This window comes from Urocampus carinirostris, chromosome 15 (genome assembly GCF_059441175.1).
Source record: "Urocampus carinirostris isolate Australia breed hairy pipefish chromosome 15, RoL_Ucar_1.0, whole genome shotgun sequence".
NCBI classification, from domain to species: Eukaryota; Metazoa; Chordata; class Actinopteri; order Syngnathiformes; family Syngnathidae; genus Urocampus; species Urocampus carinirostris.
The window spans coordinates 15,111,047-15,138,384 of record NC_142363.1 but is presented as its reverse complement, the minus strand read 5'-3'; the positions used below and the strand labels follow the sequence as shown (position 1 = coordinate 15,138,384).

General features: G+C 38.8%; 1 protein-coding gene across 5 annotated transcripts in view; it reads right to left on the bottom strand.

Moving 5' to 3' along the window:
* Positions 1-27,338, bottom strand: part of zfyve28 (zinc finger, FYVE domain containing 28) — a 55,161-nt gene that overhangs the window by 10,450 nt on the left and 17,373 nt on the right. For 2 of the 5 annotated variants that reach the window (XM_088353752.1, XM_088353753.1), the window contains exons 1-10: positions 25,538-25,950; positions 12,222-12,362; positions 7,040-7,177; positions 6,720-6,922; positions 6,516-6,605; positions 5,555-5,644; positions 5,373-5,474; positions 3,803-5,302; positions 2,359-2,454; positions 1,971-2,134 (exon numbers count right to left, since the gene is read on the bottom strand). In XM_088353752.1, the coding sequence (XP_088209878.1) occupies positions 1,971-2,134; positions 2,359-2,454; positions 3,803-5,302; positions 5,373-5,474; positions 5,555-5,644; positions 6,516-6,605; positions 6,720-6,922; positions 7,040-7,177; positions 12,222-12,362; positions 25,538-25,573 (2,560 nt within the window). In that variant the 5' untranslated portion in view covers positions 25,574-25,950. Of the gene's footprint in view, positions 1-1,970; positions 2,135-2,358; positions 2,455-3,802; positions 5,303-5,372; positions 5,475-5,554; positions 5,645-6,515; positions 6,606-6,719; positions 6,923-7,039; positions 7,178-12,221; positions 12,363-25,537; positions 25,951-27,338 lie in introns of those variants that run through there. The other 3 variants (XM_088353756.1, XM_088353755.1, XM_088353754.1) reach the window with 2 other exon arrangements.

Genomic DNA, 27,338 nt, shown 5'->3' with positions numbered 1-27,338 from the left:
TTCAGGGATTCTGTGTTGTTCGACTTTAAATCTGTTAACTGAGTAAAATTCTGTAATCGTTTTGTACTTTACAAAAGATTCACTAGATCTGTGAATATTTTAATTTACATTTCATATGTTTAGCAGGGATCCCCTGCAAATCCCCCTTACCCATCCCAGCCATCTTTGGGCAGTGGGCAGGGGACACCCTGAACAGGTTGCCAGCCAATCGCAATGCACGCTGAGACAGAAAACTAACTCTCATTCACACGAAGGTACAATTTGGACTGGCCATTTAACTTGACATGCATGTTTTTGTAACGTGGGGGGGAAACCGGAGTGCCCGGAGAAAAAACATGCAGGCACAGGGAGAACATACAAACTCCGCACAGGAAGGCTGGTAGCTGGAACCCATGACCTTAAAACTGCACCGCAAGGTTTCATGACCAATCACTGATAATTTTTAGCAAACAGAGTTATAATTTGCTGTTATAAATAATTGAGGATATAGAATAACCAATGATACAGTAGTGGAATTATACACATATAAGATGAACAGATTCCAACGTACTTTTATCACACTAGATTAAAAAAAAAAGGAAAACACCAATTCTCAAATAGGGATTACCAATAATAAATGTTTTTCTCTTTTCATAATCTGACACCATGGCGGCTGCGTGGTTAGCACACAGGGTTCAATTCCGGCTACCGCAGACTCCCTGTGGGGACTTTGCATGTTCTCCCTGTGCTCTTTGGGCACATTTCAAAATGGTTATTTGGCCAGTCCAAATTGTCCCAAGGTGTGAATGATCAAGTGCGTTATCTGTCTATGTGCTCTGCGATGTTTTTAATAAATTAGATCAAATCATATAGAAAAAAACCAAAATGTACTCTGGTAAATCATATCAGTTCAGGAGAATTGTATTTTTACACATCCCTACTTTTGATAGATCAAATATCTGAACAAATATGACTGATAATGCTAATGAATTTATTGTAATATGGCATTTTGCCATAACATTTCCTTATAATAATATAATGATTAATTGGAACGTCCAAACGGCCAGTTGCAATACTAAAATGTCACCGTATACATCGTCATGATAAATGATTTCTTCCTTTACAACCCCTTTATTACTTCATTCATTTATTCATAACTAATCAACTTCTTCATTTTTTAATTTATAATGTTATAATTGTATTGACTTGTGAATCCTTCAACCATTGTCCCGTAACTCTTTTGTGCCTGGAATGTTTTATAATAAAACTTCAAGTAAACTGCATTTCAGCTTCATAACCCGGATACAAAACAGGCATGTGAAAGAAAAGTCGCTTCCTTCTAAAGGATGGTCGATAATTATTTGTTACCCTTATGTAGATACCTTTAAGTACTGAATGACTTGTTAATCAGCTTGATAGTGATATTTCAGGGTTTGACCATTCGAGTCAGGATCAATTGGTATTTTATAATATTTAATTACCACATTAACTGATATATTCATTGCAGAGACACACACAGGTTAGTGTCATCTAAAGCATCCTCCATTAGTTGAACAACGTTGTAATTGAGCATTATGGCAACGAGTTAAGCCAAAACAGCATTACACAGCGATTGACCAATCATGTGCGCCTTCAAGATAAAAAGGCGAGACAAAGTCATACTGGGAGTAAAAATAGGGTGATGATGAGATAAAATCACACGGCTTTTTGTCCTTTTCCATGTCTTCTAGATCCTTAGTGGTCTAGTGATAATGCCATTGATTCGGGTTTATTATTATTGTCATTGTTATTGTTAATATTTCTAATATTAGTGGGCTGGGCCACAAGAATATTGTCAAGACATTAAACCGGTCGGTGGAACAGAAAAGGTTGCAGACCAACCACTGATCTGAAGGAAGAAGTCTGATGTTATTGTGTATCCTCTTACATTGAAAAAATAAATGAGACATTTTCAAATGTGTGTTTGTCTGCATATTTTGCTTGAGCCTTACCTGATATACAGACAAAGAGGCGGTGGATGAGATCGCTGCTGCTGTGGAAGCGCGAACGAATCTTATTTCGAGCAGCCACCTTGGCATCTTGCAGCGCAAGCCTGATGTCCTCATGGTCCATGTCCTCTGACGTGCATGAGCTGGGGGTGAGGCTACTTATGGGGCTGCAGGAAGTAATAGACAGAGCAGAAGAGACCGTTTATACCCTGTACCCCAACTGTCTCTACATTATTCACACTTTCCATTCATATTTCAGAGAGTGGATGTGTTGGGATTTGAGACTGCAAAGACAACTATGTATAACGAATGATTGAAAAGAGAACAGCACTGCAGCTTTGGCCAAATATCAAATACAACTGTGCTAGCATATGATACTTCTTATAGTTACCTGGGAGTGTAAACACTGCTGGATAGACTACATGTGGTGACCGACACACTCTCACAGTCACTATCTGACACAGAGCTGAGAGGGGAGTTGTGAAGACTAAAAACAACAGTACAGAGAGGAAATATTTGGAAACATTAGGAAAGTAAACATAAAACACAAATAACTTGAAATTGAATATGAAAAAAAGCACATCATTAAAAAAAAATCAAATACCTAACATAAGCTGTCAAATATTATTTTGAAAACATAGTCATACATGAATGGTAAAGACGAAAATGTAAAATATACACTGCAAAAAAAGAAAAAATAACTGGTCTACTGTGAGTTAGTTTTGCTCACTTTAAGTTTTTACTTTTTTCTTATTTCACTTCATTTTTAAGGGTTTTTTGTCAATCATGTAAAAATATTCAAAATCATTTTATGTTCTAGATCAGTGTTTCTCAACTGGTGGTTTGGGACCCAAAAGTGGGTCAGGGGCCCGTTTTTAGTGGGTCATGGCTTTTGCCTTGGCAAACAAAATAAGGCTCAGAAGAAATAGCAACGTCAATTACACTCCTCAACAATAAATGGCGATAATGCCCTGCTCAATATCTTCTTCATGTTTAGTCTATCAGCGCCAACCCTTTTGTGTTTGAGAGGGAGCACATCTCATTTGACTGTGATTTTGTTTGTTTTACTTCCTTTCTCTGCCCAGAATAATGAGACCTAAGAAAGATAGTGATAAGAGGAAGGAAAAGTGAAAAGCATTTACGATCAAGTCGAAGAAGGAAATGATTGTGAAATACCAAAAGGGTGTACGAATGTCTGCCATCGAAGCATTGCTAATATTTTAAGCTTTTTCACCAGTATATTTATCTTTATTATCTACATAATTAAATAATTACCATGGTTTAGGTGTATATTTTATTGATATTTTGTGTAGAGAGCTCGACTTTGGAACAGTATTGTTCTTTCAGACAGATAAGAGCTGCTCCCCTCCCTTTTTTGCCTCCCGCAATTCAGTGCTTTTGGAGCCAAGCAAAAAGGCAAGACGTTTGGCTTACAAGAGGCCAAAAGAGTTCTTTGAAGCCAGCAAGCCAGGTTCCAACCAAACAAGCAGAACAGGACTAAATCCTGGACTTGTTTTATTCAGTTGGGTTGCAGCTTGTCTTTAGGGTGTAATGCTGGGTTCTGAAGTCAAGACCACTTGAGAATGACTGTTCTAGATTGCAGATAATATCACTCATTACAATAATCATTTATTAATTCGGTGAGTGGAAAAAAAATTCCATATAATGTCTGCATTTTAGAGATTTTTTATTTTAACTAGAAAAAAGTAACAAACAGTAACTTATCTTTTTGGTAAAAATAACATGAAAACTTAAAATGAGCAAAATAAGCTAAACTTAAAATTAATGATATGATGCAATTAGTCAAAATCTAATGCTTGCAGCAGACAACTTACCTGGCACTCTTCCTGCTTTCCTCTTGGTTGTCCCTTCTAGAGTCCTTTGTTCTTTGCTTATCCTTATCCACAACCGTGTCCCTCATTGGGCCTCCATTTGTGTGGTGCCCCGTTCCAGCCCTCTCTGGGCAGCATGTGGAGAATTCATTCCCTATGCCGTTGCCGCACTTCTGAGTCCTATTTCCCGGTCGTGGATCTCTTACAAGGCACTTCTCACATAGTTCAGCCCTCCGTTCCTCTTCGAGGGGCTCGTTCAAGCCGCGAGAAGAAGCCTGAGACAGCTGGCAAAATTCTCTTCTACTAAAGCACTCGCGGCTTCGCGGGGGCAGCCGACAAGCAGAGGACTGGATGACAGCACCAGCAGCCGTGGTTTTACATTGCTTATCTGTTCTTAGGGTGAGGCCTAACCCAAGTCCTGTGGTTTCAGATGTGAATGCGTCCTCATGGGCATCTTCGCAGCTCCCACAGCAGACACAAGAGTTAAGCAAGCAGTGAGTGGCCACCAGCGGGCCGGAGGGTTCCATCTCCGGGGGAACAGGTCGAGGCAGCAGCATCTTGTCCACTGCCAACTCTGTCAGGCTGGGGGAGCGAGGGTTGAAAATGACTGTGGCTGAGAGCTTCATGCCACCCATACGATGGGCAATGACCTCTGCCGTTTCAGTCACAGTGCCCTCTAAGCCCACTTCCCAGCCGTTGGTGTAAGGCAGATGGTCAGAGCTGGGCGCAGATGTGCACATTGCATTAAGACATGAAGTGTTTTTGTTGCAAGGCTGTAGGCAAGGGTGCTCTGAAGGTCCTTCAGGAAGCCAACCATTGCACACTGCGTTAGAACGCACACCTGGATGATGAGACTTTGGGGTTTTAGAGGGCGAGGCAACGTGGACTTCTCTTGAAATGCTGGTAATGCCTTCTCCTGCTGATTCAAGATCTTCCATGAAGAAGACTCTGTCTTCCTCTTCCAAAATACCATTCCTTCCTTGAGTCCTCAGTACCCTGATCGGGGACGCTTCAGTACTAGAAGCCCCACTGGCACCTCCTACATCGCTTCTAATGGGAAGGTGTGCCGGAGAATGACCCTGGCTAGGAGGCGACAGCAGAGTTGACATCTCATCCCCTACACGGTAAACCATCATGTTGAGCTGTTCCAGTTCTTCCTCATCATATTGCATTGAACACGCAAGCTCAGCCTCTTCTGCCTCTTCACACTGCATGTCTTCCCCCTGGTCTGCTTTTTCAGATTCTACTTCCTCCCAGCCTTTTTCCACCTGGGCCAACTCTTCCTCTTGTCTGGTACAGACAAACACCGACCGATGCGTTTGCTGCTCATCATCATCCACCTTGGAAATTAATCTAGTGGGGCTTTGAGAGGACTCTTTGATAACTGCTGGTGTTTCGCTTGTAGCCTCATCTTGACCTGTCGAACAATCGCCGTCCTGAGAGATACAGAGGTTTCGCTCCAGCATCAGTAACTCTTCCTCTGTCAAAGTCTGCAACAGGTCTCTGCAAATGTGCCAGGAGGTTACAATTAACCCATAAAAAGTTTGGTGGTAAGGAAGCTGAATTTCTGTACCTGATTTTTTTCAGTAAAGTACGAAAAGGCCGGAAGAGCTCAGACATGTCCTCTGCTTTTCGGTCAAGGTCGAGAGGTCCTTCTGAGTAAACGACCAACCCGCTAAAAATAGATTAAAAATTATTCATGAGATTAGCATTAGGTACAAGGCCGGAAATCTAACAAAGACGGGCAACACTTACCATACGATGGCTAGTCTGGGAATTGTAAACATCAGCGCAGGCTCATAGTCATCAATCATGTCTTGAGTGAGGTAGCCCTGTCTGAGTGCTCTGAGACAAAGAAGATGAGTTTTTATACAGAGCAGTTATTTTGAAAGCTGCAGTGTTCAAACCTTTTTAGGACCAAATACAGAATTGATAAATGATGCATCAACCAGTTGATTTTTTTCCCCAACAGTACTTAGCCGGGCACAACAAAACTAGAGTATTATTTTTTGAGAGGCCTGAGTTTTTTCTGACTTAACATTTAAAATAAGTTGTGAAACATGCAACCCTTTAGAAAAAGCATCTGTTCCTGTACTGAACAGCAACAAAACAAAAGCCATTTTTAAAAGAAGATCATTACTTGGGTAACAGTGATGTGATTATGTGTACAATTTGAACCCTGGCCCAGTACAAAGAGAAAACATTTTTGTCTTCACACAACCTATACATTTTCAAGCATATTTTGAGATTGTTAATTTGCCCCCTTGTTAAGGCTGACGACAGTGTATAAAAACACTAACGATAGTAAATTGTGTTAGTGTATGTTGTGGGCCGCTAAAAAACAATCGGTGGGCCACAAATGGCTTTCCCGGATATAGTTTGGACATCCTAGTCTAATTAACTTTAAATGTACCTAAATGATTTGTTATTTTTGGGTTTAGTTATTGCAGAATCATTCTATTTTAATTGTTTTAACTTAACTTCATCTATTGTAATTCTGCCTCACAATGCTGCAGGTTTTGCTGCTATTTTGTATGTCAGGTTCTTTAAAAATGAAGAACTTCTATGCTATACTCTAAGAGGCAAAATACCTGTATAAAGGAGTTACAAGAAACAATATGAAACTTCAACAAAACAAAAATGCTCATTTTTCATATGTAGTAAGACAACTTCAATTTGTGTGTTGTGGTAGTGCAGGTCAGGAGAACAAAATCACCTTTCCACTGTCTCACAGAAGAGCACAATCACTTCCTGCTGTACATAGTATTCTTTGGGAGACTTGACAGGCACCATGGCTGACACATAGCTGCAATGCAATAAAGACCAAGCGGTGACATTTGCTGTAAGTCAAAGCTTGTTGTTGGCAAATGTGAATTATTATTTGTGCTACTGCTGCCAAAGAGGTCTGCTCCTAATTTACCTGAGTTCAAACTCAGCAAAAAGGCTGTCGAAATGTCGCAGTGCGTCCTTCATGCGGTCTGTGTAGAAATTGAGGTCCCGCAGGGCCTGGTCTCGGGTGATGTTTCGTACCTCCTCCAGGCTGCGAGTGAGGTCCTTTGCCAAGGGTCTCATCGCTATACTCTCTATCTCCCTGTTCATGATGATGGAGCCTGCAGCTAAACACTGCACAAAAGCAAGAACATCAGATCTACATATGGGAAACTTTGTAAAATGAAAGGTACTATACAGTCCAAATGATGGTTTGTTTTCCTCTAGACTGATGGTGAGGGAATACCATACCTCTGCTCCAAACCAGAGTTGCCCTGCCAGGTTGTCATGACGAATTTCCTCTGGGAACTTGACAGAGAAGTCTCTGTTGGCTCGGTCATAGGGGATACATTCATCCATAATCTGGTTGATGATGTTAAGCACATTGTCCTGAAAAGTCAAGCCATCACAAAAACACAGGTAACATGAACATGAATGCTAATGACATTTTTTTCAAGGCAGCCATTGTATCTTTTAAAGATCACTAAACAGGAAGAAGAGAAATCTTTTTTTGACAAGAGTATCACATCATTAAGGTCACTGTCGTTCAATGAAAACACTAAATTGAGGCCAATAAATCAAGCTGCGAAAATACTGTGTCACACACCACGAGAGCTAATCAAGAGCTTATGTGCCTCTGGCATGTACAAGAGCCGTAACAATGACTTACAATAAGCTTTTCACTCAACTGTGGCAACACTGTGCACTGTAATCTTTTTAGGCGCAGCACTGCATATTGCTCTGCTTGCCTAGAGCACAAAGATTAAAAAAGCTTTGCAACAAAAGCTTGACCGTTGATTCCTTTTACTGTTTTGGGATATTGGGGATATTGGAAGCTTGTAAAACTAGGAGACAATAAGGTATACACCTGCTTTTAGAATTTAAACCAACATTTCATGCCTGTTTTAAAACTTCCCCAATATTATTCCCAGCACACTAACATTTCAGAACGCTCAAGCCAACATAGTAAAGCAGCACCAGAGAGTACAGTGAAAAATAGCAGATAGCTTTGGTGATTGGTTCAAAAGTTATTCCATCCCAAACAAACCCACCCCTTACCCGACCAATTAACTTGATCTGCAGGACCGAGCCCGAAGCAAACCTGAAATTTCATTAACGTTAGGAATTGGGAAGAGTAGAAGTGATTTATGACAACGAATTAAAGCCTGTCTTTTGTAACAAAATCTAAGTTAAACGAGACTGTATGAGCCTTATAAGCTGTATAAGGTTACATTACCAAACAAATTTCAGTCATTGACAGATTTTTGATTTGATGGGAAAATTATCAGGCCTTCTGTCATTTTGACGGCTTGAAAATTGGGCAATAAACCAAAGCAGCAGTACGTCTTTAAAAATCTAGCACAACACTTTGAGAGAGAGAGCAGCAGAGGGCCAAACAAGAACAATGGCTGGTCGATAATAGAGACTGAAAAGAGTTTTTTTGAATTGACATTGCAAGAGTTTAGTACAGTATGTGTTGAGAGGGCACTTGTTTTTTTGCGGCCCACAGTCTCCCAATGCCAAAACTACTCACGGCCACAAAACGACTTACTGCACTGTGATGTTAATGTAGCAATATCAGTGATTTATGACAGGTTTCTGATTAAATCAGTGTATCTGGCACGTCATGGTCCACGCCACTAACTCTGACAGGACATTACGCACTCCTCTAGACATTTACGTACAAGTCCCCAAAAAAGTCAGCGAAACATCACAACCCGGCGCAAACTTTATTATTTTAGGCCCGACCCGATCAAAATTTGGATCAGGTCAGACTCAGACACGCGTTTTAAGTTTTTACCCCTGACTCAAGGCCACACATAACAAAATAAAAAGCGTTGCACCAGCATAATAAAGATAAGCACACTGCCAAAGGAAGAAGGTAAAAGAACACTTGGGGGTCAAGTGGTGACCTTATTAAGAATTGCCTAGGGTGCAACAGTGCTAGGAGGGGGATTGAACCACAACAAGCCACATGACTACCTCCCAAAACCACCTGCAGCTTCCGCAGCATGAGGCGGAATGGCATCCATAACTCATGCGTTGCCTTTCCCTCAAAGGGGTTTAGAATCCAAACAACACAAAGATTGATCTAACCATTATCTTTGTCATCATGTACTGTACATATGGACCACAGCCAGAGCTCAGAGCGCACAAAAACAACACAATGAAGGGGACAACACCTATAAAGATATACTGCGTGTACAGCCCACACATGGAAAGTAGGGGTGCAATGATTAGTCGCAGTGTGTGACAAAAATTAATAATAGAAAACTTTGAAAATCAATTTCATTGTAGACTATTGTCACCAGACACATTTTTCCAACGTAACGTAATCTTACACGATCATAATCTCTTCTGAGAGTCCCTCATGCGCAATAAAGTCTCTTGTCTCTAGTGGTAACAACATCCAGTACAGGTAACAAACCTAAAGTTTTGGAGCATTTTAGCGTGGATATGGCCAATAGCAAGATTACTTGCAAAGTTTGCAAAGCAGACCTAACATATCATATCAGTGACTCGGTGATGCATGAACATTAAAAAAAAAAAGCATGTTAGACAGTTGAACAAAATTCAACATCTGATTCGCCTCGTTAAGATTCAAGTAACATTCAAGACAATACGGTTTTGATGACATGTATTGTCCATTAATTTTGCATACATTGTGCTACAAAAAAAGAGCTGAAGCATTATGCCAGACTGTGCCGGACAAAAGTATTAAAAATGAAATGTATCCAGTCCAAAGAAAAAAAAACAGTTGTTAAACCGTTAAATCGACAAACTTAAGTTGTTACAACCGTTTGAGATCAAACAGTTAAGTATCATTAAGTGTTTTTGTTACAGACTTTGCATTTGACCACTGAATGTAGTTCACAAAATGAACATATTATCCTTTATTTAACTTCTTATTATCAGATTATTCGACTAGTGGTGTCAATAGTCTGTGACTAGTCGAGTTATAAATAGTCGTTAGTTGCAGCCTTAGAAAAATATACAGTTCTGAAATTCAAACGTCAAAACTTGTCCTGAGCCTTTCTGTGTGAAATTAATCTCCCTGTGGGTTGTTTTCCTGGATGCTCTGGCCTTTCACCCACATTCAGAAAACAGGTAAATTAGGTTAAGGGGTAACTGTAAACTAGCAAGTGGTGTGAATGGTTGTTTGTATATACTTAATGACTCTGTACAATGCCTTTCCCACAATATGAGTTGAAGTAGGGTAGATCCATGCAAAATCCCCAGGTAGATATTGATTTCAGTTAAACCTGGTATAATTGCTGATACTATTGGCCCAATGTTAAATCTAGAAATGTAGGCTAAATGTAGCAATTGGTTTTAAAAACAAACACTGAACAAAAATTGATGAATTGATGTACGAGACTTTTATTGCCTAGCGAAACTGTACGGTCGTATGGAACCGCAATGAGAAAACCGCTTGTGCCTGATAATATCTGAAGCCGCTCAATATGTCTGTCAAGAATACAAATCAAAACAATAGTTTATTTTACTATTGTTTGATGACGAAATAACTTTTCCTATCCTACAATTGTTCCACCCTTGAATATCCTATTTAAGATCAAATTCTAAACATATTCTCAAGACAGAAGCCACGGTTAGACATTTATTAACTCAACACTGGATATCTTAGTTACAAGAGTGTTTCCTTGTTTTCTAAGTCCCAAACACACTTGCAAAAGTATTTATCGCATGTTATCATTCAGTGTGCTTCTTGTGGAAACTTGACCTAGATAAGGTAGTAGTAAGACCACCATGTTTTTAGACCAAAACTGATGGTTACCTTTTTTAATTCTTTTAGCTAAAATAAACAATGTACAGGTGGTTACTCTAATATAAATATGAGGAAAAAAAACAATCTCCAAACACAACTAGAAAATACTAAATGCTACAAAATGTATAAAACATTTTGTAGCATTTAGTAATTAAAGTAATTCTTTTATAAATGTTTTTATAATCCAATTCAATAAGCCATTTGATAAAAGCAGAAATGGGTTTTGTTTACACAATCAATTTACAAAACTGGTTTACTAGCTTCTTTAAAAAGTTACACAAACATGTCACGTTGTCGTGATTACCTTAGGTTTTTTTTACAGCACTACAAAAGCAAATGTGTCATAAGAACAACACATTTCATTCATTTTCCTGTCAATAAATCATTCAAACTGTGTTCCAAAGTATTATACAAATATTTTCAAAGTTTATATAAATGAAACACATCATAATTTACAGTAAGTCGTTAACTCTTAGAAGACAAATAGATAGATAGATAGATACTTTATTCATCCCCGTAGGGAAATTCACACTTCCAGCAGTCTATGTAAATGTCTCATCTCATCTCATTAGCTACACCGCTTATCCTCAGTAGGGTTGCGGGGGTGCTGGAGCCCATCCCAGCAATCATCGGGCAGTGGGCAGGGGACACCCTGAACTGGTTGCCAGCCAGTCGCAGGGCACACAGGGACAGACAACTCACTCGCTCATTCACACCTAGGGACAATTTGGACCAGCCAATTCACCTGAAATGCATGTTTTTGGAATGTGGGAGGAAACCGGAGTGCCCGGAGGAAACCCACGCAAGCACGTACAAATTTCGCCCAGGAAGTCTGGAGCTGGATTTGAACCTACGCAGGAGGTTCCCAAGACATGAACTGTGCCGCACATGCGCTAATCACTGCGCCGCCGTGCTGCTCCTATGTAAATGTGATATTCTTAAATAACTCTTAAATAACTCCTACAACACGAACATTTTTAGATGTTAAAAGTTATAGAATTTACAAAATTCAAGACATTTTGATAAGTTTATTTTGTTTTGTTTATTTTAAATAGTGGACGCCTGCAAAGGAGGTTGCAACGGATGCCAGTACGTTATTTTGACTATTGTACTGCACAGTTTGTTATTTTTACTATTTTGCGCTGTTTATATGATTTTTACTATATTCAATATTATTGCTTGTTCTTGTAGAAGATGTTGGAATTTCTCGTCTAAAGATTGGGTCCTCTCCTCTCCCCTTTCAAGTTCAAAATCCATTGAAGTCTTCTCTCCTTATTTGGAGTGTCAACTGAACTATAAACTTATCACATTTCACACATCTTACTGCTATGCTACAGATTTAATTACTTAAAATGGTTAAATTTAATTTGGAATACCAATTATAAAAACCTTACTATACCATCCTTAGCATATTGTTTTGGATAGCAGTTCAATGTAAACACTGAATACCTTGCATAGAATGTGATCAGTAGATACAAAGAATAAATAAACACTAAAATGTGTCATGTAAAAAAAACGATTACTTGTAACAGTGCTCCTCACACGAGTTAGAAATGAATACCACAAAAAGTCATTTACTGTATATCCGACATGTGATGTTGTGTTTTCTAATGAGAAGAGTAAAATTTCCTATTTTCATTCGCTCACCTGGCAGGAGCGAAACTGGTTGACCAAAAGCGTACATCTTTGAGGGTCTTTCCTTCCATCGAGACTGTCCAGTTCAGCGGCCACTTGGTTCAACTCGTCATCAGCGTAATAGAACTGAGCCAGAAGCTGCGGGTCTGTTCTCTGCAGAAAATCATAACAAGTTACTGTATTTTTCTAAATAAAAGGCGCAGAAAGGTAAAGGTTCGCCTCATAACATGGTGCCCCTTCTATACCACAGAATACAGTTGATAAGATTAGAAATGCATACAATATTAATAGGTTATGTTACTTAATAAAGTTTTACGGTTTACTACCATATTTGTGCAATGATAAGTCAATTAACATAGCTTACCAAAATCGCAAAACAATGTATGCAACGGGATTCAAACCCGACTCATAGCGGTTAGGGCAGCGACAAATTACCACTATACGACCAGTCGTATAGATGACAATTGAAAAGGCAGTATCATTAACTTCATTATCATTATCATGGTTTAAAGATCATCTCATTATTACACACTTATTTTACTCTCGGTGCCTCTTCACTTGAGTGCCAATAAGGTTGCGTACGACAGAAACAGAAAGTCTTTAGAAAAATACTATACAAGTGAAGGGACAGTTTAACCTACAAGAATGCTCTACACTATGCAAATCAGTGTTTCTGGCACTGTGAGTAAAAAAAAATAGTGTGTAAATGAGATGAGTTCCAATACTTTTTCCTATTACAGTGTTGGCTTTCTCAGCGCCACAATCTGCTTTTGATTCCTGTTGCAAACAATGTATTTTTAATGTGTTTTTAATCAGTGTACTTTTCAACTGATTAATCATTGCACTATTACATGCCTGCATGTATTAATATAAACAGCCGAATGGCTATACACAAACAACCAAACATGGTAACCCTTACTGTCCTGTCAATTTCATGCTACGGAAGAAACATATGAGAAAGAACTACTTTTGCAGTGTATGACTTATTTATCCGGTGCACCTTATAAAAGCCGTTTGATTATGTCTTCCTTATTGGTGTCTTTCAGTTCCCACTAAATTAAAACCCAGATTTATCATCCACTGCATATCAATTCTAAAACACAAATATGTTCAGACAACCTCAACCACACATTTGCGTCTTCACAGAATCGCTTCTAGCTGCTTTTTGCCTCCAGACATATTAGAGGTTTGCCACTTAATGACAGACATCTGCTTATTATTCAGCAGAACTGGGTTATGCTAATTTACAAATGATGCATTGTCTTCAATGTCGACGTACTCTTGTTCTACATATTGTTTTCTCACCGAAGCAAGTAATACCATCAATTTAAATAAAGTCAGCCAGTTATGTAGGGCACTCTGCTCACCTCAGTTATTTTGCACCTTATGTGCAAATTCTAGACCTCAGAAATGAGTGCGGTTTGATTTTTTTCTTTCATGATGACGAAAATGACGTATTCAAACTCCCATTGTTGGGAGGATTTAACACAGTGAATAATCACCAAAGAGTAGCGTAATTAGTGAACTTAACCCTGTAGAAAATCAGTGTCATTATTGCCAACCGTGTGGTGACCACGTGTCTGGACAAAAAACAAGCGCATTGAGAGAAAATATGTGGCACAAATTACGGTTATAAAATAATAACAACTATGATGTGCTCGTGCTCGTACTCAAAAGGAAATATCTTGTCTGGCTTCCAATGTAAAAAAAATAAAATAAAGAAAACAATCTATGCCTATGCAAACACAAAACCAAGGGAGGACTAATAGATCGAAAGGTTAATGGATTTGAAATGGTGACATGCTTCATCACACTCTGTGATAAACCCAACCATGGAACAGGGGCGGGACAGACTGTCGAAAAGGCTTGTCTGTGGTGAACTAAGTGTTTTTAGGACTTGAAATGAAACAGTATGACAGACAACATTTTCACAGGTGATTTCAACTCAAGTATGCAGTGCTCTTCCAGTTGCGTGATCTGCTCCCTTGTGGACCTTCTCCCTGAATATGATACACGTTGCTGTTCCCTCACTCGTGCTCATTAATAATTAAACAAACAGCAGGAGGAGTATACAGAGACTTAAGCAGCAGCAAGGATGCTTGTCGCATTAGTACTGTGAAAAAAGTATGGAATTAAAAAAAGGATGTTTGATGGATGTAGACTTTTAAATGTACAGATTGGGCATCTTCATGTGTATTCAATAATTGGCAGTGATCACTAGTTAAAAATAGGCGGGCTTTAGTTAATGACACTTAACAATGGGGGGAGGCTTTGTGACAAATTTCACAGCGACGAAGGTACGAGTCAAAATGAGAAAATGAAAGACCTTTATAGGCCAGTGAGAAAAAAAAGGGTGTCTGAAAAATATGCCATCCTTTATGCCTCCCATCCTGCTGCATTCCTCATAGAAGAGGGAAAATTCCTGCAGCACCGCATCGCGGGAGAAACTACGTAAAAAGGTAGACAGTGTTCTAGATGCACTGACAATTAGTTGGTTGGTTGGTTGGTTGGATCCCTTAACAACTTGGGTTGTAAGGGCACCATTTCCTGTGGTGTGTCTTGGGCAAGTACAGCCTGTTGGCAACAATCCCTCTCCTGGTCAACATGTTTCCACATGGTCTGAAACCGGGGACCTTTCGCGTGTTGGGCGAATGTGCTAACCACTGCACTACAGAAACATAATATAATATAATAGTGAGATGATATAATAGAGAGTCAGACTCATAATAAAAAGGCTTAGGAAGGAAATCATGTCTAATATTAGTTGGAAAAAGAAAATGTTTCAACAAAGCATTGAAGCATTTGGGTTTTGGATAGTACGACGCTGTAAACTATGTCGATTTGTAGTTATTTATTTGGTAGTTGAATATTTCCAAACAAAAAGCAGCATTTCGGGAAAAAATAAAAACAAATACTATGAACTGTGGGCGGCACAGCAACTGAGTGGTTAACGCAAAATTCCGAGGTTCGCATTATTATTTTAGCAGACATTACTGGACCTGGCAGCATGGCGGCGCAGTGGTTAGCGCGTGTGCGGCAGAGTTCTGAGGTCATGGTTTCAAATCCAGCTACCAGCCTTCCTGTGCAGAGTTTTCATGTTCTCCCCATGTTTGCGTAGGTTTCCTCAGGCACTCCGGTTTCCTCCCACATTCCAAAAATATGCATGTCAGTTTATTTGGCGGGTCCAAATTGTCCCTAGGTGTGAACGAGTGAGTGAGTTGTCTGTCACTGTGTGCCCTGCGACTGGCTGGCAACTAGTTCAGGGTGTCCTCTGCCCACTGCCCGAAGATAGCTGGGATAGGCAGGATAAGCGGTACAGATAATGGATGGATAGATGGACTATGAACTGTTTCATGTTCATTGAATTATTTGTGTTTTTGTGGGTTGCACTGTAATTATTTAATTACATACAAGTAGCTGTGCCACTACTGCCCTCTTGGTCATCAATTTTGGCAGTTGCCAAGATATACAAAAATAATAATAACTTGACATACAGTATGTGCTTCATTTAGGCTACATTCGGATTTGATAGGTCAAGTGACATAATCCCACAGTAAAAATATAATAAAAAAGGTAATTCTCAAAATCTAATAGACAGGTCAATCTAAAGATCCAAAATAGAGGTTGATCATTCTAGACAGAAAGTATAAAAAACACAAGATTGATCATTGCCTGTGATTTTCCACAGGCAGAGGATTTTTGTACTACGTACAATAAAGCAAACCGGTTCTCTGATCACTCAACCATATATTATGTAAGTATATGTACGTATATGATCGTTCTATGTTGAGCAATGCCTTTCATTGCTGATCTAATAACATAGAAATTTAAAAATTAAAAGCAGCCTCCTGCAGCTAGAAGCCAACAAAGGTGAAATTGAATGTCCGATTCCCTGTTTGTCGATTTAAAGCATTGTTCTGTTTTGTAAGGGATAGTAATTTAGATAAGGAGAATTTTAATCTGATTCAACAAAGAATTCAACAACAAAAAATAATTTGGGGCAATCCATTCTCAAAACAACCTACTGAGCAGCCTAAATATATAAGAATGTGACACATACGTATGACATGCATCAAATTCATATGTATCTACATATGACTCATAATACAGTACAATGGCAATTATTATTGTAACTGCAATATTTTTACTCTATTTAGTAAATCAAAAATTATATATATTTGAAAACAAGATTTCAAAAGGACTGATATTGTGAGTTCAGAACATCTGTTATCAGAATCTCATCACCTTCAAAGACATGTCTACCTTGCATCAAGTTAAGGACATGATTCAGCAGACTCGCCTCCCTTGCAGTGTGACATATGCCTGTGATCCAACTCCCACTGTCTGCCTACCACTGTGCACTGCTCAGAAGACGATGCAATCCTCCATTGAGCAAAACTCATTTCATACCGATACAATTTACAGGGAACCTGTACTTGTCTGTTTAAATGAAGTGCCTGCCACTGTGCAGCATCAGCATTTTTGTCAATTCTGCATTCTCCAAGGTCTTCAAATTCGACACTTCATTTCCATTCAAAGCATGCAGCTGAAGAGAGCAACCCAACACTTGAATAGCATCGATGCCACGTGAGCACACGTGGAACCCATTTAAAGGCTTGAAAAAAGACTACGCTTTTACCCAATTCAAATTCCACATTCTATTTTAAGTCCCATTTAATGCCTTTTACTGTTGCCCAAAGATCCAATGACATTTGGCCTGTCAGGCATATTTTTATTTAGGAGTCATAGAACAAATGAGTTGTCTGTCCATGTGTGCCCTGCGATTGGCTGGCAACCAGTTCAGGGTGTCCCCTGCCCACTGCCCGAGATGGCTGGGATGGGCTCCAGCCCCCCCGCGACCCTAATGAGGATAAGCGGTACGGCTGATGAGATGAGATGAGATGAGAACAAAATAGAATTGAATTGTTTTGATTCTCTTTGATATTAACATGGTGAAACATCATATGCAATGAGATTAGACATGGCACACATGTAATAAATACTTTAAAGAGAAAAATAAGACAAAGGACGTTCGGAATAAGCAAAAATATTTACAACATAGTACTTAGAGCCCAAGTTATAATAAAGCTAAATTAAAAATTAGTGCATCGTAACAATGGTGCAATATAAAATAGAGAAATTACATTAGCAGTAACAACAAATCCCAAATAAGTCGAAAGATAGATATTTTCAAAGTTTAGGGTGTTTATTTAGGGTGGTGATGGTTCTGGGGAAGAAACTGTCTCTGAGCCCGTTTTACCTTGTTTTAAGAGACCTGTAGCGCCTAACAGGGGGCAAAAGGTCAATGAGGTGGTGGCCAGGGTGAGAAAAGTCCCCTATAATGTTGATGGCTTTGTTGCGGTATCACAAGCCAGCAATCTAATTCTGAGTTGTTCAACTGTGATGAGTTGACTTGACAGAAAATAGCCAATGATCTTCTGGGCTGTGTTGATTACTCAGTGTTAAGTCAGTGTTAAAGCAAAGGTGAACTTATTGTTTTAGATACATGTTGGTGGGTTGATTGTTTTAAATACCTGTTCAGTAATATTGTTGGATTGCTGGACAGGTTTTGCATGATTTAGACCTGTGCTTCTGTAACTATTAAATGCTGAGGATTGCTACAGTGAATATATTGTTATCAGAAGGGAAACCTGTAAACTTACATTAGACCACTAGACTCATCACAGTTGACCGACTCAGAACGATCCACCCATCTGGAATGATGATTTAATCTGTGCCTCTCCACTACAGCCTGTCCTGATGTGACATTTGGACTAGGGAGTGACCTCTGTATTATGTCTGGAATCTACCATCAAACACACAGGGAGACTATTAGGCCTAGGCGTGTTCTGGGTCCTTCGCACAGTTTAGTGGTGTCACATGGACACAACCTGTTTGCCAGCACCCAAATAGAACTGCTTATGCAACAATTTATAATCTGGTTATACAATCAAGAACTGACTGTTTTCGTTACAATGAAAAAACTTCACTTCAGACAAATGCATTCACAAATTATGTTACTGTCATTCTCAAAGGGACAGCGTGTGATATTTAGTGCCTCAAGGTTGTACAAAAAATTGTCATTCAGTTGAAAAAGCATTGAATTGAACATTAGGCAAAAAGACATGAACGATCATACCAATGTATTTTTTTATGAAAAAAAAAAACCATAGGTCAAGAAATTTGTATTTGTATTTGTAAGTCTCCACCATGTTTGTCCGGTCCCAAGCAGTCACACTGTGCACGTTGGCACTGCCCCTTGCTCTCGGACCTGGCAATACAGACCCATCTAGTGGCTTTTAGAAATGCAGGTTACTCCCAAAACTAGTAAAATGAGCGTAAATCTATCTAATTTTACTTATCAAATTTCACATTAAGACATTGAAAGTGTTTTGCTGGGTTGGGTACTGATAAAAAACTTGACTAACTGCCTCTAAAGTTGCTACTCGCCAGTGGGAGCAAAGGTTGAGACTTAAGTAAAAGATAGAAATAATATGCGTAAATTGAACGTTTAATTGGTGAGGGCTTAGAGCTTGGCAATCTTGCTACTAATCAAAACAAATGTTGTTAATTCCTTCCAAAATGTACTGTTATCAAAGTTGAAAAGGAATAAGGGTGTTCACGTCTTCAGCATGCGAGTTACTTGCAAAATGTCCAATTCAAAATGATTTTAAAAAATTGTTAGTTATAAGCAATGCTAACTCCTCAACAGAGCTTATTCCTTCCAGAAAGGATGACTAAGTCCCATTGTGACCGTCTGGTCAGAGAGGGATGATGTTTCGTGCACGTCCGCAGGAACGCGATCGCAATGGTGAACCGAAAGTTCATGCGTCGTTCATGCATCAGTTAAGGGTTTTTGCAATAAATAAGCAAAGTGTGTTTATGGAAAGCATTGTTTAATGTGGGTATCAAAATGCAAAAACAAAAGCAACTAGGTGAAGGTTCTGCTTGAAATGCCTCCATTATGAAAAAAACAAAAACAAAAGTAAAAGTATTTTCAAGGAAACCCTTAGTAGCATATAGCATTTGATTCGAATTTAGCTTAAATGTAACTTTATGTTGCTGCGATTCCCTAGCGAAAAAACAACCCATAGCCACTCTGTCATCTTGGAGGATGTTCATGTTTCATAATGAAGCTAATTCTGTCCACATTGCCTTCACTGTTATAAACCGTAAGAGAGCGAAGAAACTAAACAGAGTGCTGCAAATTACACAAGAGAGCAGCGACCTAAGAGCTTAGAGCGGCACACATTTTTTATTACAACGGGCCAGGTCAGATATTTCTGTGACAAAAAGAAACAGCTCTCTGTGAACATCCGGTAACCATCTTGCTTAGTACTCTAGTTAATTCCTCATAATTTTTACCAGTGTCTGATAAATTTGTTGATACTGATCTGAAGTTTAATTTATATTTGGACTTTTATATTAGTACTTTCAATATAGGGCTGAGCATTATAAATGTCAGAGTTTCCAATAGTCGTTTATGGGCGCCTTGTTTATAGTCCCCAGGTTACCCCATGGTGTGTTAAGTGGGATTAAATTGACATCAAATACAAAGTGTTAACATTATAAAAAATAATTTAAATTATTTTTTCAGTGGCAAATACATATTTTAAATGATTAAAAAAATGTTAAATAAAATATCTTAAATCAGTTATTTTACCATATTTCACAAGTTGTGATTCCCTAGAACAAGTCAAGTGGGTGGAACCATAGAGTTTACTAGCAAATTCCAATCAAAGGCCGGAACAAGAAAAAATATTGCAGGTACATGATGTCAAAGACAAATTTTGCTGAACAACACTATTAGATTTGTCAATCGGTCTCAGGGGGGCCAGGTCCCATTTAGACTTGGACCTTAAAAATCAGAATCTAGGGTTGAATCATCCACAGTAGTCTAAAGGAAGTCAGTGGCTGATGAAAAAACCTTTGAGTTTAATATGATCTTCAAATTCATGGATAAACTCTTCTTTTCAGTATTATTCATCTATAAAGTGTTACGTTTTCGTTACGCCCATTCTTAAAAATAATATTTGTACCATTTCCAAAAGGAGGCCTAGCGTTTTTCATAAGGTATGTTTCAAACATGCAATAGTAAATTATTTTGAAATATATGTTTAAAATGCTTGAAAATTATGTTAAGTCTCTAAAATATATAAACTCCATGGTGGCAAGCATCATGTATTCCACCTTTAAATAACACATCCTCCACGTCCCTGCCTTAAATCATTGCTGATTCTCCACACCTAGCTCAGCAACCTCACATTTCCCCAGAACCAGCAATAAATTTTAAAGTCTTCAATTGCCTCTGACCAAGGGTAAGATCCAGGGGAGTGACACCGAATCAATTACTGCAGGTATGGCAGCTAAGCAGAGCCAGACATCCACCAAACGCAAGCTAAATATGAAGCCCCGCTTGCAACTGCTCAGCATTCTACTGTTATTTCCTCCAACAATTATGAGGCAACAGAAGCTCCTCCTCACAGAGAAGTCGCTAATTACTTTATCTGGTTCCTCATCTTTTGAAGCCTGGTTGCAGAAGCAATTGCAAATATCCTAAACACTCTTTCAAATAATTGACTGATTTGTAACGCCTTGTAAGAAATGTCAAAAAGTGTGACAGTCCAAGTATAAAGACATAAATCAATAAATAGGAGTTAGGTAGCTTTAGGTACTTGCATAGCTTGCTCTAAAAGCAGGTGAGAGCACTGATATGGGGCGATCTGCGATCCCAAAACATTGATAAGAAAAGAGTTTCTGTTGGACGTTTGTGATATTATCCCTATCTCACTCTCTCTAGCTGTGACCCACTAGGAAATGGTCAAAAAGATCAATGATGAATCTCTGGTATGGAGACAGGAACTTGCTTTTCCTTCCATATTCAAGATAAGTCAGACCAGTAATGGTAAGTTTCAGTAAAAGAAGAATGCACATTTCTACAATGTCAGGTACACGCTGGTTTTCTTAGTTCCAACATCAATAGCATTCCATCATAAATATCACGAGTAGGAAAGAGTTTGAATTGAGGTTCACACCCTCAATAATTTCAGTTTAATTAAGTAGCCAAACCCTTTTCTTTATCTTGAATGAGTTATACAGGCTATGCTGGACCATATGATCTTTGTTCTTCACCCACATTCTTTACCTGCAAAACAGGTTGGTTTAAACTCATAGATGATCACGAAAATTCTTACCTTGGCAGAAAAGACGATGATTTGATAGCTCAGCAATTTAAATGCAATCCCGTTTGTAACTGAAATATTTATGGTGCGCATCAATATTTATGTCTAAGCAGTGAACACAAATAATGTTGCAAAGACTTTCAGTGCGAGACATAAACAAGGAGAATGACGCCTGTGAGTATGTACAGTCTAAAAATCATATGGTCTAATAGCTAATCATTTGTTAGTATAGCACTTTTCGGACTGCCTTTCACTCCTGTGTGTAAATAGTAGCAGTCTAGAAATGTGTCATGTATAATGCAAATCGATATCAGTTGCTCCAGAGTAGGGGTAGGCGATTAAATAATATGACATTGATCTGACATTAACATAAGATTGTCCTTTAAAACAACTATAGAAGTGTTAGATGAGTGCATTTATTCATCGAGGCTCATTCCAGGCTATAGGTTGTTTGACTGGTTTAATCCAGCTAAGGGCCTCCTTGACAGAGTTTGCATACTAGCATTGGTTTTATCCGTGCACATTCCAAAAAAGCATGGCGAGTTGATTGGTGACTAGGTATGAATGTGTGTATGAATTGTTGTGTGCCCTGTTATTGACTGGCAATCAGTCCAGGGCGTCCACTGCCCGTTGTCTCCAGCTGTTCAGAAAATAAATAATGCCCATTCCATTCTGTTGAATTTCCCGCTGTGATTTATTTAATCTTTTATTGCCTTTTATTTTGGCTCTATTGCACTTTTCATTGAATCTAATCTTAGTAGTGAATATAGCTGTGACAGTGCGGCTCCATATGACAAATAGCCAGAAGGCTTCAACACACAATGCACGCAAAAGCATTACATTATCCCAAGTACCGGTATTCATTCATTTCTACAAGTGAACAGAGAGGATACCAAATCATCTTGCCAAGTTTCAGTAGAGCGACTGAGGGTCCAATCTTAATTGATTTTAATTGGTAGTTGAAGCGCCCACACACTCGCAGGGCACAAGCGTGCTTACGAGAATCGGATTCCATATATGGGCAAAACCTATGACTTGCTATCTGGCTGTTTGAGTGTCATGCAAGATTTGTGTTGAAAAATATGCATTCTTTTTTAAATTAGTAATAAACAATATAGACTATAGAGTGAGAACAGAATCTTATGAATATGCTCAACTAAATGCAGACAAAAAGAAGCAGTTATAAATACCAATTGTGCCATATACCTTCATGGGGAGGGGGGAAGAGTATATCATATCTCTCTTTTTTAGATTGAAATTAATCAAAAACAATTGTGTTTTTGTTCAATTTGATGGGTTAGTCGATGCACCTTTCATACAAACTTGAAAATCTAAACTATTAAAATTAAAACCTTTTGAAATGGCATAGTTGGCCTAAAATGTTAGTTTTTTCCCTTTAATTGACAGGGAGTCATCAACACAGTCCAGATAATCATCGGCTGCTTTCTGTCCAGTCTGGAGGACATTATCGGTTCGCAATATAGCAGCAGGGCCATAAATATTATAAAGGACTCCTTTAAGCCCACTTAGAACTTTATAGTCACACTTTATATCTTTACTCTTATAATATGTGAAAAGTTGCTGCTAAAGTAATTGCTCTACTTTAATTTCACTATCTTCTGGTAATCTTGCACCTTGGCGAGTCTTCAAGCATTACCTTGTAAATGTTGCCCATCATATCTTTTTTCCTTTTCAATGGTCTGCTTTTATACAGCGCTTTTCAAGTCAATGAAGACCTCCCAAAGCGCTTTACAATGTGCTTCACACTTTTACTCACTAACTAACCGATAGCAGCGTCAGCCATGCAAGGTAACTACCAGCTATCTGGGGGCATTCGGCATTCAGTGTCTTGCCCAAAGACAATTCGGCATATAACACGGAGGAGCCGGGAATCGAACCTGCGACCTCTTGATCCCAAGACGAGCGCTCTACCTCCGCCTTTTCTTTTTTAATTATATGTATCCTGGAGTGCCACATCAAGGGGGTGGGGGAGAATTGGCATGAATGGAGGGGGAGACATCCCCCACCAATATCAGGCAATAATTGTTTTGTCCCCACCAATATTTTTGATCTCTTAAAATAAAATAATAGATCAAGCGACCAACATCTCATTCACATTCTCACTCATATAACAAAATACCATAACTAAAGTTTTGAAATGTTTAATGATAGTTGTTTTTTATCAAACCATTCCTAGACATTGTTAAGATCTGTCTAGTTCCATGTTGTTTTGGTCCCCACGAATGCCAAGATAAAAACTACAATTTGGCTCAATTTATTGTTGTAATCAATGGTTATTACATTGTCATACATGTACCAGTAGATGTTACCACCCACTCTAATTTTTACACGCTAAACACAATCCGTCTACAGAGTATTGAAAAAAAATAAAACAAGGACATGATACTAATTTAGAGTCAAGATTTTATGATATAATTTGAATTTGAAAAAAACCCACAGTTTATTTGTTTAAAAATCTAATTGATAGAGAAAATTATCCGAAATAAGCAAATTCACACACACACATATATATATATATATATATATATATATATATATACTTTTTTATTAAGTGTCATGAAATTTATCTTTAAAAATAATATCGACAGAGTTGTTATGTTCGTTTTGCCAATATTGCCAAACGGGCTATTTTAGGTTCAGAGCTTTGAGGGTGCAGTGTTTGGCTGGTTGAAAACATTAACCATATTACCATATAACAAGTAAAATTCAATTATAACATTTTAATAAAATATTTTTCTAAAGGCTTTTTTTTTCAAATACCATTTCTTTTGAGTGTTCCTTTTAAGAAGAGCCTTTATGTTCATTGAATGTTTTTGTTTTAAGGCCATTGTTATTAATTGAATGTTCCTTTTTTAAATTGAATTATGGCAATATTGGACTTCCATAATAAAAAACTCTCGCCATAATACACCAAAGCCTCCACAGACTCTGAAGCTATGCCGCAAGTGACACAAGCCGAGCGAAAGAGAATCAAGGAAGGGGGGCCAGAGCAATGCTAGGAATCAAATGGACTGAACCATTTTAAGACGGTGGAATATTTGTTCACATTTATGTTTCATTTTATCTTTTTTATATTTTACAAATTGGTTTTCATTATATTCAAGCATATCCTGTCCTTTACTAAGGAAAACGGTTTTAAAAGGCTATAATTTTTGGGAGTGCTTGGGCTAAATTTGGGGGTGCTTGAGCACGCCACAAAACAGGCTGGTTACGCTCATGTTGCCAACCCCTATTCCAGATTAAAGTCCAGTAATCCATCCATTCATTATCTGCACCGCTTATTGTCAGTAGGTTCGCGGGGGTGCTGGAGCCCATCCTAGCCATTTCTGGGCAGTGAGCAGGGGACACCCTGAACTGGTTGCCAGCCAGTCGCAGGGCACACAGGGACAGACAATTCGCTCGCTTATTCACACCTCGGGACAATTTTGACCGGCCAATTAATCTGACATGCATGTTTTTGGAATGTGGGAGGAAACCGGAGTGCCCGGAGGAAACCCATGCAAGCACGGGGAGAACATGCAAACTCCGCTCAGGAAGGTTGGTAGCTGGATTTGAACCCATGACCTCAGAACTGTGCCGCACACGCGCTAACCACTGTGCCGCCATGCTGCCAAGTCCAGTAATGTCTGCTAAAATAATAATGCGTTCCAAGAAAGTATCAGACCACAATTGCATTCTATGGATAACAAAGGGACGTTGGTGTCACTTAATAAGTAAACCTATTACATGAGAAAGTAGTACAATAGTGCGTTAGTGACAATTATTTTTAAAAAATATATTTTTAATGTCCTTCTGTGTAATTCTTGAAATATATCTTTTAATCAAAAATCTCCCTAGCTTCACCACAGAATCAACAACAATCACTGTGCAACAACAAAAAGTGTTTGTGTGTAGAGTGATCTAGAATTCACGCAAACATGTTTTTCCCAGTGCGGCACTTGAACAAAAGGGGTCAACAAAAACAAAGGGGAGGGGGCCTCAGCTGGGCTGCATGTGTCAACGTGAAGACTCAAGAGCCGGCCGGCTAACGTTAGCAGATGTGTGAGGAGGGGGGCTAACCGGGAATTACAAACAAATATGTCAAAAGAATATAGTGACATGACGTGTGAATCCCGGGAAACTTACCTTGGGCTTGTACAGCCACTTCCGAAAGCGGTTCATCGTTACCTCGCCGCCTTCCTTTTGTCACCGAGCCCTCGTTCGCTTCTACCTGCGCCCCTGACAGTCCCGCTCGGCTATCAAGCTAGCTAACGACAGTGACTTCCAAGAAGAAAAACGAAAAAGAAACTAAAACCACGCTTGGTGAATGCTATAAACGCTAAAAAAAGGCCTTTAAGGCTGACTGCGGGGACACACGGAGACAACGACTCATTTCTGCATTCTTTTCTCGTCTTGTCGCGCGTCTTCCCCGGTGCTGCTCCTTGCCAAGTCCAAGCTTCCCTTCCTTCTTTCCCGCAGTCGGAATCTGAGCGAGTGCGCTAGCCTGCCTGACGTCTGCGGCGCTCCAAGCACGTCCGACGTTACTTGCTGACAGTCACGTTGACAACATTCACCTCCCACTTTCCGGGGAAGTGAGGTGTTCGCGTGTCGTTTTTAAAAATCGGAAATAACACTGATCCAAGCCCGTGTTAGTCAACCCTCATTGTTTTTTATTTAAAAAAAATCTCAAAGCGCACCGTTTGTCGAAGATGTTTAATAACAATGTCTGGAACCAGCTGTTATGTTTTTTTTTTAAATTCAAATTATAATTTTGCCTCAATTGACAGAATGGGCGGAACCAGCCCGTTTTTGGGGGTGCTCAACCCAAGCACCCTTAAAAATCAAAGCGTTTTTAAAAGACTCTTTCTTAATAAGGTTCAGGATAGGCTTAAATATGATTAAAAACGCTGGAATAAAAATATATAAAAATAAACACAAAACAAAAATATAAATAAAGCAGCGTCGTAAATGCTCAAGAAATAAGAGTTTAGTTGAGCATTTCTAAGAAAAGCACGTACTTGCACATACAACACAAAGAGCTTGACAGAGGTTGCAATAAGTCATGACACAAGCCAGAAGCTGGCATCAGTGTGTAGAAAACTTTCGAATTCTGTACAGCAGAAAACAGTATATAAAGGGACACTGTGTAATATTTGACTAAAAGATGTTGCTTTTTTGTATAGTGCAACCAAAAATGAGGTTAAAAAAATAAAAAAAGCACAAAAAAGAACAAACCACATAGACTCAGAGTGACAAGGCTGCACCATTTTTCTTCTCTTTTTTTGTGTCCAGCCTTTCACAAGGTTTTTAGCTTTTGGGGTACTCGTTTCAGAAAGATGGCGGACAACGCTATCAGTTCCTGTAGGCGTAGCTCATAATATGTAAGATAAATAAAAATTTCACAGGCCGCATGTGAAAGGTTGTTTGATTTTTAAATCAATTATGTTTTATTTGTTTTTTAACGAATGCCGTGTTTACCACTAGATGGTGCTGAATACACTATGTCCCTTTACTGTACACTCAGAAACTAATAATTTAGATCAGATACATTAAGTGCAAGATTTTTAATTTATTAGATTCATATTGTTTTTGCAGTTCTCTTCTTAACAGAAAAAGATAACAAGACCAGATAACTAATACATAAAAATAATTATCTGCTGCCACCTACAGATGTGGATGAATGTTACAGTTACTTGGCTGATAACTGGGAAAAAGCAAAGATGCTGAACTTTGGCCCACATTTTTTACAAATATAAAATTGGGCAGTTTCCAGCAGAACACCACCACATTGGATTTTAATGTATTTTCCTGTATTATTGCCAAATTAATACATTTTTAAAGTGACACACACTCTACCTTTTAATGATGCTGAGTGAACACTTTACCTCAAGCAAAACCTGATTATTTTAATCAGATTCAGGCAAACAAACGATACATTGTAAAACTG